Source organism: Macaca mulatta, chromosome 9 (genome assembly GCF_049350105.2).
Source record: "Macaca mulatta isolate MMU2019108-1 chromosome 9, T2T-MMU8v2.0, whole genome shotgun sequence".
In the NCBI taxonomy this organism is placed as follows: domain Eukaryota; kingdom Metazoa; phylum Chordata; class Mammalia; order Primates; family Cercopithecidae; genus Macaca; species Macaca mulatta.
The window spans coordinates 75470992-75489683 of NC_133414.1; the positions used below are offsets into that span (position 1 = coordinate 75470992).

The 18692-nt window shown below is 42.3% G+C and overlaps 2 protein-coding genes across 10 annotated transcripts in view; one reads left to right on the forward strand and one right to left on the reverse strand.

Annotated features, from left to right (window-relative positions):
- ADK (adenosine kinase) overlaps window positions 1-2414 on the reverse strand; it is a 564565-nt gene extending 562151 nt beyond the window's left edge. For all 3 annotated transcript variants that reach the window (XM_028853392.2, XM_028853391.2, XM_077945180.1), the window contains exon 1: window positions 2248-2414. In XM_028853392.2, the coding sequence (XP_028709225.1) occupies window positions 2248-2312 (65 nt within the window). In that variant the 5' untranslated portion in view covers window positions 2313-2414. The remainder of the gene's footprint in view (window positions 1-2247) is intronic.
- A 63-nt stretch (window positions 2415-2477) lies between these two features.
- Window positions 2478-18692, forward strand: part of AP3M1 (adaptor related protein complex 3 subunit mu 1) — a 30207-nt gene continuing 13992 nt past the window's right edge. For 2 of the 7 annotated variants that reach the window (XR_013398071.1, XM_077946543.1), the window contains exons 1-4: window positions 2744-2840; window positions 10929-11022; window positions 16106-16381; window positions 17678-17849. Coding sequence is in view for 4 of the 7 variants with exons in the window: in XM_077946543.1 (XP_077802669.1) it covers window positions 16109-16381; window positions 17678-17849 (445 nt within the window). In the remaining 3 variants the exon portion in view is untranslated. Of the gene's footprint in view, window positions 2579-2743; window positions 3202-10928; window positions 11023-16105; window positions 16382-17677; window positions 17850-18692 lie in introns of those variants that run through there. The other 5 variants (XR_013398072.1, XM_028826452.2, XR_001447139.3 and 2 more) reach the window with 3 other exon arrangements.

Consider the following 18692-nt stretch of genomic DNA (forward strand, 5'->3'; position numbering starts at 1 on the left):
CCAAATGTCCCCTGGAGGGCAAAATTTCCCCTGGTGGAGAACTACTGTCCCAGAGCTGACCAAATTCTCAGAAATCCCTAAATCTCCTAAATATTTTCCCTGACATCTACAAATATATCTCATTATCTGTTCCCACTGATGCTGAACATTAAATTATGCTTAGTCTTTATAACCCATTCTCCTTAACCAAAACTAGTAGCAATCCCCTGTCAAGCAAGTCATCATAAATTAATTCAGTGTAAATACTCAATGCATTCTCACACTTTGAGTCTGAAAGTCAAACTAATATAATAAAAGTAATAATAGCCAATCCTAAAATGTCTCCCGACAAAATTAGAGATTTGTCCCAGTACTCGAATGTCTAAGCTTTTAACTTCATGTCTACAGATGGCATTAAGTTCATATTGTATAAAGTGAATTTTGGTTGCCTAAGGAATGCTCTCACCCCAGCCTCACAAAGCACCAGGACTGCAGGTATAAGAAAGGATGCTCAGCCGGGCGCGGTGGCTCAAGCCTGTAATCCCAGCACTTTGGGAGGCCGAGGCGGGCGGATCACGAGGTCAGGAGATCGAGACCATCCTGGCTAATACGGTGAAACCCCGTCTCTACTAAAAATACAAAAAACTAGCCGGGCGCGGTGGCGGGCGCCTGTAGTCCCAGCTACTCGGGAGGCTGAGGCAGGAGAATGGCGTAAACCCGGGAGGCGGAGCTTGCAGTGAGCTGAGATCTGGCCACTGCACTCCAGCCTGGGTGACAGAGCAAGACTCCGTCTCAAAAAAAAAAAAAAAGAAAGGATGCTCAGCTAGTTCTTATTTCTGTCCCTGTACTAATTGTTTTATTTGGACTTCAATATCTTCAATTGTAAAATAGGCATAATTCTTGCCTTCCTTTGATCACAGAACTGTCCAACAAGATAATAGGAAAACACAGTGAAAATGGATCAGCATTATATATAATTATTTTTATTAAGGAAAAATCTAAGGAAATCTAAGGGTTGTATGTTTAGTAGGATGGTAGGGAAAAGTTGCATCTGTCTTCCAGTTTGGCGAAGGAGGTGCCTTATAAAGGAAATACTCTAATAAAGGGCAGAGTAGGGAAAGCACATGCCTTTAACTCAGGTAGGTCTGATTCAAAAGCCCTTGCTCTTTATTCTGCATATAGCTTGAATATTTAAAATAAAAATAGAATATCCAGAGAGTTTTTATTTTAAAGTTTATGTTCTTGGTATGAGGTAGACACGCTAACCCTTTGAGGGTAGTAGGAATACATTAAAGGCACTGGCATGGATTTGTTCACCCTCCAAAGCAGATGAACACGCCACCAGGCCCCTAAGTGTTCTTTTCTTTTCAATTGTGATTCCTTCTTTTGGAGGTGAAGAAAAGTGATACAGGAAGAAATGGGATACGTCTTGTATAATCAGGAGTGTCCCAATACTTTTCAATCAGTTTGATATGCCTATTTTAAGATGGAAAAAAAAAATCACTGCCTTTCAACGAACATTTCCAAATCATCAAAGACTGCCTGCTTCACTTTACACTTATTAGGAAGGGATATTTTAACAAATGACTCTGTAAGTAAAAGTTGCAACATCAATCACATGTGAGGCAGGTGTTAGGGGCAGCACTGTCTCCGTTGCTGCCAAAAAGTGCAAATAAAAAAGAAAAATCAACTTTTCCCAGCCATTCATCCAAATGCTGCCCCTGCAAAGCCTCGGAGGGGTCTGGGTCACTGGTAGAGGGTCCTCAAAGGTGCAGGCTTTCAGAATGTGTACGAAAAGGCAGGTCAACGTGGCCTTCCGCAACACTTTCCGAAAAATCCCCAAAAATTCTGACTTCGCCCCAGAGTAGAGCAGTTGCCGAGCCTCCTCCCCGCCATCCCCCAGGAAGAGAAGGCAGCCGCGTAAAGACGCAGCTCCGGTCCGGCCCTCCGGGGTCGCACCAGCCCAGCCTGGGCTTGCTCGCAGGTGGCGCAGGCAGCCGGCTCGCCCCCCCTCCGCCGGCCACGATTGGCCAAGGGCTGCTGGAGCCGGAGCTACACCAGACCGGCGGCGACTCGGCCAAACTGAGAGAACGTCCGGCAAGGGGTCGCGGCCAGACAGACAGCTCCCCGCGCGGCAGGTCTTGCGTGTTGGCCCCAAGCGGGCAATGAGAGACACCACCCAGCGCCGGAGCCGCGAAACCCCACGTGGGCCCGGGCTTGCTTGCAGCAGGCGCTGTCACCCTCCTCCCCAAGTCGGGCAGCGCTCACCTCAGCGCTTGCGGCGCCTCCACCTTCAGCTTTTTGGGCTTCGGCTCCTCCTCAGCAGCTGCCATCTTTGCGCTCCCACCCTACTTTGGTTCTACAGCCCACCTCTGCCATATACTCTCTGACCCCCCCCCCACCTCTTCGCATCACCGCCTTCTCTCCTCCAAATCCCGCCCCTCCAGACTCCGCCCATTCTGTGCCGCTGTCATCCACAATCATTGGCTCTATTCCTCACCACCGACAGCGAATGCCCCGCCCATTCCTGACCCCGCCTCCCCCGCCATATGGGACCCCAGACTGAGTTAGGCCGCGGATAACCGCCTGAATCTAGATGGTGAGAAACCTACCATTTTTCTAGGTCCTGGATGATGTAGAATATTTAGATACTAAACCTCAACAGACGTCTTTCCTCTCATTTACGGTCTTCCGGCATATTTAATCTTTCTAATATGGTAGACATAGTCGGTGTCTTTGAAGCTGTTAATCAGGCAATCTCCTGGGCACTCCGGCTGCGGGTCCTCGCGGCCTTCTCAGCTTCCTCAGCTTCGGTCTGGAGAGGACCCGGCGCCGAATCACTGACTGGCACAGGTGTCGGGGTGAGTGTGAGGGGCGGGAAATATGTGGATTGGGGACAGCTCCAAAACCCGGGAGTAGGCTGAATAGCTGGGGCCCCCGACTCCGATCTGGGCTCTAGGAGCGTCTTTGGTGCCGTGGGCCAGGGCCTGGCTTCCCCCCACTCCCGGCCTTCCGGGCTTTCTCGCCAGCAAGGCCGGAAGGGAGCGGTCCACCTGCAGCCTAGTGTTCTCAGGCGCCTGAGCCCCGGAGGTCGAGCTTCCTGGGTCCCCCCTCTGTACAGACGGCAGGAATCTCAGTCCCAGGTTTCTGCTCTGGAGGACAAAACCCCAAAAGGACCTGAGCGGACGTCCTGTTAATGGGTGGTGCCTGGAAGAGCCTGGGGTGAGGAATGCAGTGAGAAGGGTATTGCAGTTCTTCAGGAGAGAGGTAACGGGGTTCTAAGCTGAGCAGGTGGCAGTGAGTATGGAAAAGTGACGGGCGATGTGGCTGTTGGTATTTGGTAAATTTGAACCCGAAGCTTACAGCCTTATGTGATTAAGAAGATGGTGTCACTGACAGGAGGAGGAATTTTACGGAGTTTGAGTTTTACCGAATTTGAAAGTGGTTTACATGGAGATTGTAGAAAGACTTTTAAAAAAAAATTGTGAGAATTAAGCCCGAAAGACTTTCAAGGTGAAACCCAAAGCAGATGAAGTTTCATATAAAAGGGTAAGAAGTATTTTTGTTTAGGAGAAAGTTATCAATGACATAAAATGCTGCAATGGCCAGAGGAGGAAGCTGAAATCAGAATAGGTCGTTGGATTTTATAATTAGAAAGTCATTGAGCTATTTGAGAGAGATGCTTTAATAGTAACTGAGGAAAGACTGCAAGTGGAGACTAATCCTTCATCATTTGGTGCATGAAGCAAGATTATTGAGAGTGGCAAGGTGGGGGAAAGTTTGGGGTTTGTTTTAAAGAATACAAGATATCTATTTGGGGGCAGGAAACAAGCAACTATTTGAAGATTCAAGAAAAAGTCTTACCTCCCAGAAGAGAAGGAAAGGAATGGGATCAAGTTACAAGTGAAAGGATTAATTTGGGAAAGGCAGAGTGACAGTTTCTATTGACACTATAAGAGAAAAGAATTATGTTAAACTTACGTATCTTGGCCAGGCGCCTGTAATCTCAGCACTTTGGGAGGCTGAGGCGGGCAGATCACGATGTCAGGAGTTCGAGACCAGCCTGGCCAACATAGTGAAACCCTGTCTCTACAAAAAATACAAAAATTAGCCAGATGTGGTGGCACGCGCCTGTAGTCCCAGCTACTTGGGAGGCTGAGGCAGGAGAATCCCTTGAACCCGGGAGGCGGAAGTTGCAGTAAGCTGAGACCTCACCACTGCACTCTACCCTGAGCGACAGAGTGAGACTCTGCCTCGGAAAAAAAAAAAAAAGACCTGACGTATCTTTAGGAAAGCTCTCTTTGCAACAAGATTAGGTTTTCTTAATCTTATGATTTTTATTTCTAACCATTTAATATAATATATGGCCAGGCACAGTATGGCTCATGCCTATAATCCCAGCACTTTGGGAGGCTGAGGCAGGTGGATCACGAGGTCAAGAGATTGAGACCATCCTGGCAAACATGGAGAAACCCTGTCACTACTAAAAATACAAAAATTATATGGGCGTGGTGGCATGTGCCTGTAGTCCCAGCTACTCGGGAGGCTGAGGCAGGAGAATCGCTTGAACCCGGCAGGCGGAGGTTGTGGTAAGCTGAGATCGTGCCACTGCACTCCAGCCTGGCAACAGAGTGAGACTCCATCTCAAAACAACAAACAAACAAACAAAAAAAACCAACAATATACTGTTGGCAGACAGAGTGCAGTAGCTTACACCTGTAATCCTAGCACTTTGGGTGGGTGAGGCGGGAAAATCACTTGAGGCCAGGAGTTGGAGATCAGCCTGGGCAACATAGCGAGACTCCATCTCTACAAAAAATTTAAACATTAGCCAGGCTTAGTGGCGCATGGTTGTAGTCCTGACTACTCAGGAGGCGGAGGCAGAATGAGGCAGAAGGATCACTTGAGCCCAGGAGTTCAAAGTAATAGTGAGCTATGATTGGTCCACTGCACTTCAGCCTGGGCAGCAAAGTGAGACCCTAACTCTTAAAAAAATACATATACACATACTCTATTGGAGTTCTTTGCAGGCTAAATATTTTTAAGTAGCTCAGTACTATGTCAATTCACGAGTAGCACATGGTATTTACAGAGAAGAGGATTTCTCCCTCCCTTTGGAAATGACCTCTCTCCCATTACACAGAGAAGGAGAACCATCATCTGCCTGCAGTCAAGTATACAAACCTTCCCTTCAATCTGAAGAGTAGAAAGTGTTCCTTCTCCTTAGAGAAGGCAAACTCTTTCACCTAGTCTCCCAGTAGCATGCTATCCTGCTGTGTCAGGGTCCTCTTTCCGTTTTTCCCTCTCTCCTGTGTCAGCTTTTTCTCCTCTATTCACACCTTTCCTTTAGCATTTAAATGTATTCTTCCTTCACTTTATGAACTGCTGCATTTATTTTCCTATCTTTTTATCCTCTTCACAGCTAGACTTCTTGAATCTACTCTACATATCTCTATTTTTTTTTACACCTCTTGCTGTTTATTTCCCAGCCCACTTATTTCTAGCATTCCACTGAACTACCACCAAAACTACTTTTTTTTTTTTTTTTTTTTTTGAGACAGAGTCTTGCTCTTGTCACCCAGGCTGGAGTGCAGTGACATAATCTCAGCTCACTGCAACCTCCACCTCCTGAGTTCAAGTGATTCTTCTGCCTCAGCCCCCCGAGTAGCTGGGATTACAGGTGCCTGCCACCACACCCAGCTAACTTTTGTATTTTTAGTAGAGACAGGGTTTCGCCATGTTGGCCAGGCTGGTCTTGAACTCCTGACCTCGTGATCCACCCGCCTCAGCCTCCCAAAGTGCTGGGATTACAGGTGTGAGCCACCACACCTAGCCCACCAAAACCACTTTTACCAAGATCACCAATGTCCTCTGTGTGTTAAATCATGCAATCTCAAAGCAGATAAAAACCGCTTCTTGTGAGGTGAAAAAAATATATATACTCTTTTTATGTATAGAGCACAAATACATTACATAAACAGAGAATATTCTGTGGTATTAAAATTTTATGGTGATATTAATTAGCTTCAGTTAATTATTCCACATTTTATTCATCAGTCATAACATCTGGTACCCCTAAATATATACAACTATAATTTGTCAATTTACAATTAAAAAAGAAAGAATAATAGAAAGCTTTATGGGTGAGGAGTTTGATTGGCAGGGTGGTAAGAAGATGAAGTCTAAAAAGGCTTCTTAGCAGGCGTTAAGGAAAGAAAGTTAAAAAACACTCTTAAATCAACAGACATTTTCAATTCTTTTTTGTTGTTGAGATGGAGTCTCGCTCTGTCATCCAGGCTAGAGTGCAGTGGCACCATCTCGACTCACTGCAACCTCTGCCTCCTGGGTTCAAGCGAGCAGCTGGGATCATGGGTACCCACCACCACACCCAGCTAATTTTTTTGTATTTTTAGTAGAGATGGGATTTCACCATGTTGGCCAGGCTGGTCTCAAATTCCCGGGCTCAGGTGGTCCGCCCACCTCGGCCTCCCAAAGTGCTGGGATTACAGGTGTGAGCCACCGTGCCCAGCTGACATTTTTAATTCTCGTAGCTTAACCTATTTGTGCCATGTAACAGTATTTACCCCTCCATTCTTCTGGAAATACACTAATATACTATAGTTACTAAAAACTACCCTGCTTTTTTTTCTTTTGCCTCTTCAGTCACATCTCGGTCATTCTTTAGGTCCACTTCCTTGACCCACCTGCTACTCAAATGTTGGAATTCCTGCCATGATTATGCTCTCTTCATACTATACACATTCTTTCTTTTGTTTCAATTCTCCTTGTGGTTAATTCCCATTAATAAAAAATCCTGATTACTTACAATTCTGATTCCAATCAGGCTTCTCTAAAGCACCAGAAGTGTATATATAATAGTTTTTTGAATATATTTATTTGGGTCAGATATATCCAGAACTGGTCAGATTACACAGGACCAGGCTAAGTGACACATCTCTCTCATCTCCACATACCCCCTCGTCCAAGCCTAAATGTTTTTTAACACAAAACCTAAATGTTTATCTTATCTTTTCACTGTACCCCATCCCCATAGTCAAGACTCTAGTCCAGGCCATCACCACTCATCTCCCAACTGGTGTCACAGTGTTCAGTTACCAGCTATCCAGTTTCCACAGTGTAATTAGTATAATCTTTCTAAAAATGTAAATCAAATTGCATGATTACCAAAAAAAATTATAAAATGACTTTACATTGCACTAAGAATAAAGTCCAAACTCCTTAACAAGTTTAGCATGCTCCATGAACCAATCAGTCTCTGCTTCCCTCCTTCTCCAGTTTCATCTCCCCTCTTCCCTCCAGCTTCCGAATTTGCTAAATTTATACTGGATTTCTTTGTCTTGTGTTCTCTCTCATTTCTAAGCCTTGTAGATTCCCATAGCACACTATATTTCCTGTATCATCGTAGGAATTACATCCTACTGTATTAAGTTGTCTTCTCTGCTGACCTCTAAATGCTGTGAGTGTAGGAACTCTAATTTTGTTTGTTCTTGTATACCCAGTGCCTCAAAACTCTGTGTTGAATGAATATGTGGTCAAGATATTGGCTGAGAATCAGAAGAGTAGATGCTTTTCTGGTCTCATTCTCTCATATTCAGTATAGGCCCTTCTGTGCCTCCATCCTATTATATATAGAAGGAATACATTTTTGTTTGTAGACACTGACTTCCAAGAATATTTTGACTATTGTAAATGCATTGCTTGTGAATTACCCAGGGTGATTATAAAATGTTTAGTAAAAAGGATTTATGATGTATTTAAGCTGCAGTCAAAGCTCTGATGGGTCTGCCTCTGAACACAGTTTCTTCTAGTGTCTTTGAAATAAGCAGGGAGAATTCTGTTTTATGACTCAAAAGCCACTAGGAATGAAAAGATGGTTGTGGTGATAATGAGTGTGGAGTTTTCCCAGAAAGTTTATTAAAATAATAATTTAAAAATAACTGCAGCGACTAAAAGGATGATAAATAGTTAAAGAAACAGGCTAATTTACACTGCAACGTGTGGTATTATTTAATTGTTATATGCATTAGACCCTTGATCATAATATGGATAGAAGAAGTAAGCTCTCTTTTCCTATTATAGAAGGTTAAGATGGGTTTTAAAGCTAAGCATAGTCGAGAACTTACAAGTGTTATGCTTTCATCTCAGCACTAAGGATAACAACAATAAATCTAGAAGGCTGGTTTAACTTTCTGTATTCTGAGACCTGAACTACTGCCAATAAAAACAACTTCAGTGGAAACTTTCCTGGAAAGAATTTTTCACCAGCTTAAGAGGATGAGTAGAGATCTGGCCCTAAAATAAAGAAACTACAAAATCACTTGCTTCCAGAACAAGCAACTCTTTTAGAGTGTATTGTGGCAATGGAGCACTATAAATCCTTGTGAACTATACCTTCCATAGGATGAATGATTTTAGATAACCTGTGTCAGTGCTTTTAAATATAACTTCCACACTAAATAATTTATTAAACTTCCTCAGCATAAAAACTAGAATGTGTTTTGGCTCCTAACTAAACAAGAAATGTCCTTTATCTCCTCTTAAATCGTAAGCTAGGCTGGGTGCAGTGGCTCACGCCTGTAATCTCAGCACTTTGGGAGGCTGAGGCGGGTGGATCACGAGGTCAGGAGTTCGAGACCAGCCTGGCCAACATGGTGAAACCCCATTTCTACTAAAAATACAGAATATTAGCCGGGCATGGTGGCACATGCCTATAATCCTAGCTACTTGGGAAGCTGAGGCAGGAGAATCGCTTGAACCCAGCAGGCAGTGGTTGCGGTAAGCAGAGATCACACCATTGCACTCCAGCCTTGGCAACAGAGCGAAACTCCATCTCAAAAAATAAATAAATAAATCATAAGCTGAAGCAGCACACTCATGCACTGTTCAATATATTGACTACTAACCACATATGGTTATTTAAATTTAAATTAATTAAAATTAAAACTTCAGGCTAGGCTTGATGGCTCGCACCTGTAATCCCAGAACTTTGGGAGATCAAGGTGGGAAGATCACTTGAGCCCAAGAGTCCAAGACCAGCCTGGGCAATATAGGCAGACCTTGTCTCTACAAAACAAAACTTTGAAAATCATCTGAGTGTGGTAATGCACGTCTGTAAGCCCCGCTACTCAGGAGACTGAAGCGGGAGGATCACTTGAGCTCTGGAGGTGGGGATTGGAGTGAACCAAGATGACACAGTTGCACTCCAGCCTGGGCAATAGAGCAAGACCCTGTCTCAAAAAAAAAAAAAAATTAAAATTTCAGTATTGGGTGCATTAGCCACATTTCAAGTGCTCAATAGCCATGTATGTAGTGGCTACCATATTAGCACAGATAAAGGACATTTCTATCATTGCAGAAAGCCCTGTTGGACAGTGCTGTATTAGAATGTGTTCCTAATAATTAGTCTCTGCGAGGTAGATAAGAGCAGGAGCTCAGAATTCAGCTGGATTTAGGTTTGAATCCTAGCTTACTGCGTGATCTTAGGTAACTGACCTAACTTTTCTGAGATGACATTGTCTTGTCTGTAAAACGGGGATAAGAGTAGTATTTATAGCATAACATTGTGAAAATAGGATGAGATAAAGTGTCTAGAATGGTGTCTGGCCCATAATAAGTACTCAATACATTTTAGATAGTATTAATTCATTTATAGTATTATTCATTATCTTTAAGGAATAAAACACTTTGAATGGGGACTGAGTACAGTAGCTTCACTTTGGGAGGCCAAAGCAGGCGGATCACTTGAGGCCAACATGATGAAACCCCGTTTCTACTAAAAACAGAAAAATTAGCTGGGCGTGGTGGCCCACACCTGTAATCCCAGCTACTGAGGAGGCTGAGGCACGAGAAGTGCTTGACCCTGGGAGACGGAGGTTGCAGTAAACAGAGATCACACCACTGCATTCCAGCCTGGGTGACAGAGGAAGACTCTGCTCAAACAAACAAACAAAAAAAGCTTATTCCCGAGTAGCTGGGATTACAGGCGCACACCACCATTCCCGACTAATTTTTGTATTTTTAGTAGAGACAGGGTTTTGCCATGTTGGCCAGAATGGTCTTGAACTCCTGACCTCAGGTAATCCACTGGTCTTGGCCTCCCAAAGTGCTGGGATTACAGGCGTAAGCCACTGTGCCTGGCCAAAAATAACCACATTGAATGGAGCCGAAAGATTAATTTTTGCAAAGAATGCTGTGTTCCATATGTGACTCACCTGAAGTGCTCAAATCTGAGTCTCCTTGTGGATTACAGTGCTCCTCTTGAAGTCATATTTTATATTTCAGATGCTAATTTTATTCCAAGAAAAAGGTGTAATAATAAAAATTTAGTTGCATATCCTATGGTTGGATATTCTTGTTTCATTTAAAAAATGAAAGTGAAAATTTATCAGCTAAGATTATAGTTAAAATCAGCAGTTTCTATATAGCAAGTCTGAGTATTCTAATGGCACTTATATTAATACCCAGAGAGAAATATAAGACACCAAGCAAGCCTACTAAGCAAATCATCTGACTAGATAAAGTAGAAAAATATGGCAGGTTCCAAGCCTGAGGTGTCAGAGTTTATTGCTAATAACTCAAGTTGATTGCTTGGCTAAACGAGGGCTTTAAACAAAGAAACTTTTTTGTTTCTAATTAAACGGGAACCCTAAACGGTTAACAGTGTTCATACTTTATTGAGACAATAATTACTAAAACGTATCTTAGTAATTAGTATTATTTACTTGATAACTACTGAACATGTGTCCAATGGGAAGGGGAGATCATCACCACATATTCTTTAAATGTCAGCTGCTTTCATAAAGGGTTGATGTTGTTTTCTATGTCAACGGAATCAAATGAATCAATTTTGGAAAGTCTTCCTTTCCTCTTTGGAATTTATCTTCATTCATAGAAACTATATTCATAGGTTTTAAATTCTTTCTTCTTAGACTGCATTTATGATATAGTACTATTACTTGGAATGATTGAGCCACTAGACTAAAACCTGACACTGTGCTTATACACGTAAAAGATAGGAACAAGGTAAGATAATTAGATATTTTTCCATTGTCCTCTATATTGCAGGAACAATATACCTTTTATAAGAAGCATAACTAACACTCAGAAAAGTATTCAAATCATAATGTAAAGCCTAATGAGTTATCATAAACAGAACACAGCTTGTAAACATCATGCAGATCAAGACATAAAACATTGGCCGGGTGTGGTGTCTCACTCCTGTAATCCTAGCACTTTGGGAGGCCAAGGCAGGCAGATCTCGAGGTCAGGAGTTCGAGACCAGCCTGGCCAACATAGTGAAACCTCTCTAGTAAAAATACAAAAAAAAAAAAAAATTACCTGGGCGTGGCAGTGTGTGCCTGTAATCCCAGCTACTAGGGAGGCTGAGGCAGGAGAATCTCGTGAACCCGGGAGGCGGAGGTTTCAGTGAGCCGAGATAACGCCATTGCATTCCAGCCTGGGCCACAGTGCAAAACTCCATCCCAAAAAAAAAGGAAAAAAAAAAAGAAAACATTACCAGCACCCTTGAAGATCATCCCCATGGCCCTCCACTCTCCATAAAGGAAACCATTTGATTTAACATAGATTAGTTTTGCCTGTTCTACAACTTCATATAAATGAAATCATACTGGGTATATTCTTTTGCATCTGGCTTCATTTATTCAACATCATATTTGTAAGATTCATTTGTATGTATATATTCTTTGGATAAATTCTTTTCAAATCCTTTGCCCATTTTTTAAGTGGCTTGTTTATGTATATGTTTTAGAGGCAAGGTCTCCCTCTGTCACGCAGGCTGGAGTGCAGTGGTGGGATTATAGTTCACTGCAGCCTCAAACTCCTGGACTCAGGCAATCCTCCCCCTTCAGCCTCCCAAGTAGCAGGGACTACAGATGTGAGCCACTATGCCTGGCTAATTTTTAAATTTTTTTTGTAGAGACAGGGTCTGAAACTCCTGGTCTCAAGCAGTCCTCCCTCCTCAGCCTCTCAGAGTGCTAGGATTACAGTTGTGAGTCACCACACCTGCCCCTTCTTATTGTTGAGTAAAAGTTCTTTATATTTTCCAGATAGGGGTTCCTTTAAGATATATGGTTTCAAATATTTACTCTCATTTTGTGGATTTTTGTTTTCTTGATAATGTCCTTTGAAGCACTAAAGTTTTAATTTTGATGGACTCTAGGTTATCTATTTTTTATTTTTCTTGCCTGTACTTTTGGTATCATATCTTTAAAAACATTGTCTAATCCAGAGTCAAAATCTATGCATATTTTTTTCTAAGAGTTTTATCATTTTGGCTTTTCCAAGTAGGTCTTTGATACATTTTGTGTTGCTTTTTGTATCCAATTTCATTCTTTTGTATGTGGAAATCCAGTTGTTCCAGTACCATTTGTTGAAAAGGTTGTTCTCTCTCCAACTGGTCACCCAGGTCTTGGCACCCTTGTTGAAAATCAGTTGACCATAAATGTAAGGGTTAATGTTCTGTTGATCTGTATATCTGTCCTTGTGCCAATACCACACAGTAGTTTTGTAGTAAGTTTTGAAATCAGGAAGCACGAGTTATCCGTCTTTGTTGTTCCTTTTCTTTTTTAAAAAAATTCAAAAATATATTTTTTCAATCTTTTTACATTCTACATACTTTTGTAAGCATCCCCCCAATTCTTTTTTCATAGTAAATCAGACTATAGATGAAGCATTTCAGACCTTTTGTCAATCATGTCAAGTGTGAGGGGAAGTCTTTTGTAAGTCAGCCAAATATTTCAAAATAAAAAGCTTTTCCAAAAGTAAAGGCAGAAGACCCCGCTTTCAAGGCTCTGGTCAGCACAGAAAGGCTTGCAAAGGTGTGTAGGAAAGTCCACTGGTTACAGGTGTAAGGTGACTTTAACCTACGGCGACCAGCTAGCCAGGAGCGCCCCAAGGCAGACGAGGACGTGGGGCTTGAGCGCACGGTCTCGCCCCAGATCCCGGCTCAGGAAACGCAGGCTCCGACTGGGATGGATGTGTGCGGGAACCAAGGGCTCCTCCCAGGTCCCTGGAACAGCAGAGTGGCTCCACAGCAGAGTGGCCCCCAGGAAGGATGCTCAGCTGCAGGCGTGGGTCCCTACTCCCAAGCGCCCTGGCCGGGGAGGGAGGGCGCACCCCGCCCCCTTCGCCCCTGTTGTTCCTTTTCAAGATTGTTTTGGCTGTTGATCTTTTTCAATTCCATATGAATTTTAGGATTAGCCTGTCAAATTCCACAAAAAGGCAGCTGGGTTTGTTTTTTTGTGTTTTTGTTTTGTTTTGTTTTGTTTTTTGAAACGGAGTCTCGCTCTGTCACCCAGGCCGGAGTGCAGTGGTGCAATCTTGGGTGTCGGCTCACTGCAACCTCCACCTCCTGCGTTCAAGCGATTCTCCTGCCTCAGCCTCCCGAGTAGCTGGGACTACAGGCGCGTGCCACCACGGCCGGCTAATTTTAGTAGAGATGGGGTTTCACCATGTTAGCCAGGATGGTCTCGATCTCCTGACCTCGTGATCCACCCACCTCGGCCTCCCCAAGTGCTGGAATTACAACCGTGAGCCACCGCACCCAGCCAAGATTGTTTTGACTGTTGATCTTTTTCATTTCCGTATGAATTTGCGGATTAGCCTGTCCAATTCCACAAAAAGGCAGCTGGGATTTTAATAGGGATTGTATTGAAAGTGTAGGTAAGTTTGGGAAATGTTGCCATCTTAAAAATATCAAGTCTTCCAATCCATGAACATGGAATATCTTCCAATTTTTTAGGTCTTTTTCATTTATTTCACTGACGTTTTGTAATATTTGGTATACAAGTCTTGTATTTCTCTTGTTAAATTTGTTTTCTACATATTTAAATTTTTTGATGCTATTGTAAATGAATTTTTTTTTTTCTTCCTTTTTGTGGAGAACAGGGTCTCGCTATATTGCCCAGGCAGGTCTCAAACTCCTGGACTCAAGCTGTCCTCCCACCTCTGCCTCCCTGACAGCTGGGATTACAAGCATTTTCTTTTTTTTTTTTTCTTTCTTTCCTTTTTTTTTTTTTTTTTTTTTGAGACAGAGTTTCGCTCTTGTTGCCCAGGCTGCAGTACAATGGCGCCATCTCAGCTCACTGCAACCTCCACCTCCCAGGTTCAAGTGATTCTCCTACCTCAGCCTCCCTAGTAGCTGGGATTACAGGCATGCACCACCACACCCAGCTAATTTTGTTTTTTGTTTGTTTTGCTTTTGTTTTTGAGACGAAGTCTCGCTCTCTCGCCCAGGTTGGAGTGCAGTGGCGCAGTCTCGGTTCGCTGCAAGCTCCGCCTCTGGGTTCACGCCGTTCTCCTGCCTCAGTCTCCCAAGTGGCTGGGACTAGAGGCGCCCGCCACCACGCCTGGCTTTTTTTTTTTTTTTTTTTTTTTTTTTTTTTTGTATTTTTAGTAGAGACGGGGTTTCACCGTGTTAGGCAGGATGGTCTCGATCTCCTGACCTCACAATCCGCCCGCCTCGGCCTCACAAAGTGCTGGGATTACAGGCGTGAGCCACCGCGCCCGGCATTTTTTTTTTTAGTAGAGACGGAGTTTCTCCATGTTGGCCAGTGGTCTTGAACTGCCGACCTCAGGTGATCCGCCTGCCTCAGCCTCCCAAAGTGCTGGGATTATAGGCATGAGCCGCTGTGCCAGGCCTGAAATTGTTTTCTTAATTTCATTTTCAGTTTTTTGTTGTTGTTGTTGTTGTTGTTGTTGTTTTCAATAGAGATGAGGTCTCACTATGTTGCCCAGACTGGTCAAACTCCTGAGCTCAAGCAATCCTCCTTCCTCAGCCTCCCACAGTGCTGGGTTTACAGGCATGAGCTACAATGCCCGGCCCATTTTTAGTATTTTATAGCTATAGTGGATAGAAATATAATTGATTTGTATATTGACTTGTATCCTGCAAGCTTGCTGAACTAAATTTATTAACTCTAATAGGGGTGGGTGTGGGGGTGTGTGTGTGTGTGTGTGTGTGTGTGTGTGTGTGTGTGTGTGTGTGTGTGTGTTCCTTATGATTTTCTATATACAAGATTGTATCTTCTAATTTGGAAGCCTTTTGTTTTATTTTCTTGCTTAATTGCCATGGTTCAAACCTCCAGTACCATGTTGAATAGAAATGATGGGACTGGACATCCTTGTTTGGTTTTGTTATTAAGGAGGAAGTGTTCAGTCTTTCACCATTAAATATAGTATTAGCTTTGGGGTTTTCATCAGATGAAGGAATTTTTTTTTTTTTTTTTAAGATAGTGTCTCACGGCCGGGCGCGGTGGCTCAAACCTGTAATCCCAGCACTTTGGGAGGCCAAGACGGGCGGATCATGAGGTCAGGAGATCGAGACCATCCTGGCTAATACGGTGAAACCCCGTCTCTACTAAAAAATACAAAAAACTAGCCGGGCGAAGTGGCGGGTGCCTGTAGTCCCAGCTACTCGGGAGGCTGAGGCAGGAGAATGGCGTGAACCCGAGAGGAGGAGCTTGCAGTGAGCTGAGATCCGGCCACTGCACTCCAGCCTGGGTGACAGAGCAAGACTCCGTCTCAAAAAAAAAAAAAAAAAAAAAAAAAAAAAGATAGTGTCTCACTTGGTCACCCAGGCTGGAGTGCAGTGACACAATCTTAGCTCTCTACAGCCTCAACCTTCCTCCTGGGCTCAAGCAATTCTCCTGCTTCACCCTCCTGAGTATCTAGGACTACAGGCAAGCACCACCATGCTTAGCTAATTTTTGTATTTTTTGTAAAGATGGTGTTTTGCCCTGTTGCCCAGGCTGGTCTCAAACTCCTGAGCTCAAGCAATCCACCCACCTCAGCCTCCCAAAGTGCTGGGATTACAGACATGTGCCACCAAGCCTGGCTGAGGAGGTTTCTTTTTGTTCTTAAGTGGCTTGGGTTTTTTTTTTTTTTTTTTTTGTAAAATGATGTTGGATTTTGTCAAATGCAATTTCTGCACCTTTTGAAATGATTGTTTTAGTTCTAGTTGTATATCATATTGATTGATTTTTGCATTCTTGGAATAAGTCCCACTTGGTCAAAGTGTATAATCTTTTTGTATATGTTAAATGATATTTAATGTATAATAAATTTAAACCTATCTTTGCCCCAACAGAAAATGATCCACAGTCTATTTCTCATAAACTGTTCCGGTGACATATTTCTAGAGAAGCACTGGAAGAGCGTTGTGAGCCAGTCTGTCTGTGATTATTTCTTTGAAGCTCAAGAGAAAGCTGCTGATGTTGAAAATGTACCACCTGTCATTTCAACACCTCACCACTACCTCATCAGTATCTACCGGGATAAGCTCTTCTTTGTATCTGTCATACAGACTGAAGTGCCACCTCTCTTTGTAATTGAGTTCCTACATCGAGTTGCTGACACTTTTCAGGTTGGTTATCTATCATACCTTTCTAACTTAAATGACCCAAGTTAGCTGGAGGTGAGACATGATTATATTATTTAATTACCCAGGTTTTGATGTTTACTGTCTGTTTCTCTCTGTTTAAGCATAAATTCATAAATCCTTTTCTATGTGGTGTACAGTTGCACACATGGCTGCTGTATTTACTATTTTTTATATGTATTACAAATTACAGTTGGCTCTCCATATACATGGGTTCTGCATCCATGAATTCACCGAACCTTACATGGCAAATATTTGAACAAAAAAATTGAACTGAACATGTACAAACTTCTTCTCCTCATTATTACTTAAACAATGCAGTATAACAAATAGTTACATAGCATTTACATTGTGTTAGATATTACAAGTAATCTAGAGGTGATTTAAAGTATATAGGGCGATGTGTATAAGTGATGTGCAAATACTATGCCATTTTATGTCAGGGACTTGAGAATTGTGAGTTTTGGTATCCACAGGGGATCCTGGAACTAATTCCCCACAACTACCAAGGGATGACTGCATATCATCAGGAAACAATAATGCCCTCCACATACAGTTCTCTCAATGGTCTCAAGATTTTCATTGGTTATGAACTCTTCTGTATTTACGTTTTATTTTTTTCTCTTGTCTTGCTGAATATACCAAACAATTTAAGCTTATCTATGTGTATGTTGGAATAGTTAATCAGGGTGAATGAAGTTTATAGCTCAAATTCCAATTTAATGTCTCAATACTTTCTAGTATAATGTGTAATAGGAATTAAATTCAGGCTAGAAATATCAAGAAAATACTGAGGAATAATGTTAGGACTATAGAGGGGTTTTTTTGTTTGCTTGTTTTTTTTTGTTTGAGACAGAGTCTCACTCTGTCGCCTAGGCTGGAGTGCAGTGGCGTGCTCTTGGCTCACCGCAACCTCCGCCTCCCGGGTTCAAGCAATCCTCCCTCCTCAGCCTCCCAAGTAGCTGGGACCACAGGTGTGCACCATCACACTCAGCTAATTTTTGTATTTTTAGTAGAGACAGGGTTTCACCATGTTGGCCAGGCTGGTCTTGAACTCCTGACCTCAAGTGATCCACCCGCCTCAGCCTCCCAAATTGCTGGGATTGCAGGCATAAGCCACCGTGCCCGGCCTATGGAGGGTTTTTTCCCTGGCTCTGTTTTACATATGTTCAGCATCTTAAGCAATGAATAATGCTATTGTAAGTTTGTTCTTCAGAACAAAAAGTATTTAGCAAGCCTTTCTTTGTGCCTTCCATTGTGTGATATTGTGTATTTTGTCAGGACTACTTTGGTGAGTGTTCAGAGGCTGCGATTAAGGATAATGTGGTCATAGTATATGAACTCTTAGAAGAAATGTTAGACAATGGATTTCCACTGGCTACCGAATCTAACATTTTGAAAGAATTAATTAAACCGCCAACAATTCTACGGTCTGTTGTCAACTCTATTACAGGTAAGATGAAAACATACTTTACTGGTAACTGAGCAATTAAAACTTTGTAAACAACTCATTATTGTTCATGATCTGATGTATTATTAAGGTAGTACAATTCAGCCATAATTAAAGTTACTGGTAAAGTTAAAATGGATGTATTGTATATTTATTTTCATAGAAAAAGGCTAGACCTTAAGTGATAAAGAACTTTTGGTTATTACTCTTTTTTTTTTTCTAAAATACCACAACAATATTATTACCATTATTTAACACTAAATACTAAGACTGAATAAATTGTTCCAGTTAGTCCTAAAGAAGCCAGTATATGAGCCCACTTAGAAGAGAATTTAGTCCATTTACAGACTGGCATTTTAATGTTTAAAATAACATAACTGGTATGCTGCTACTCCACAATTACTAGAGAATAGAAAATTTAAGACTCTTAACCACACAGTACTACAATATCCTCCGAGTCTTTGTTTTTATGCATGCAGAAGATGTATTAAGAAAAAATAGAAAAATAGTTTACTCATGAGATCGCATGCATTGTGGGCCTGTACTTATATTGTAAGCTTCCAGTTGGGTTTAATTCTTGAGTGTAGCTAGAAATTAGGCACACCCAGATGCCAATGTTCTTTCGAAAGCTTTAAAGTCTTTTAGAGAAAGATTCCTATGAAATGTTATATGCCACTCCAACTCCACTGTCCACCACTGTAAACCCCTCTCCAGTGCCTTGACCTAAAAATGAGGTGAGAGAGGCCTGTAAGAAAAAGATCATTCAGCAGCTCTTTATTCATCCTCTGTGTAAGGGTGAATGTTGAGAGAAATTCAAAGAAAGATAAGATGGCATGTCTGTGCTCC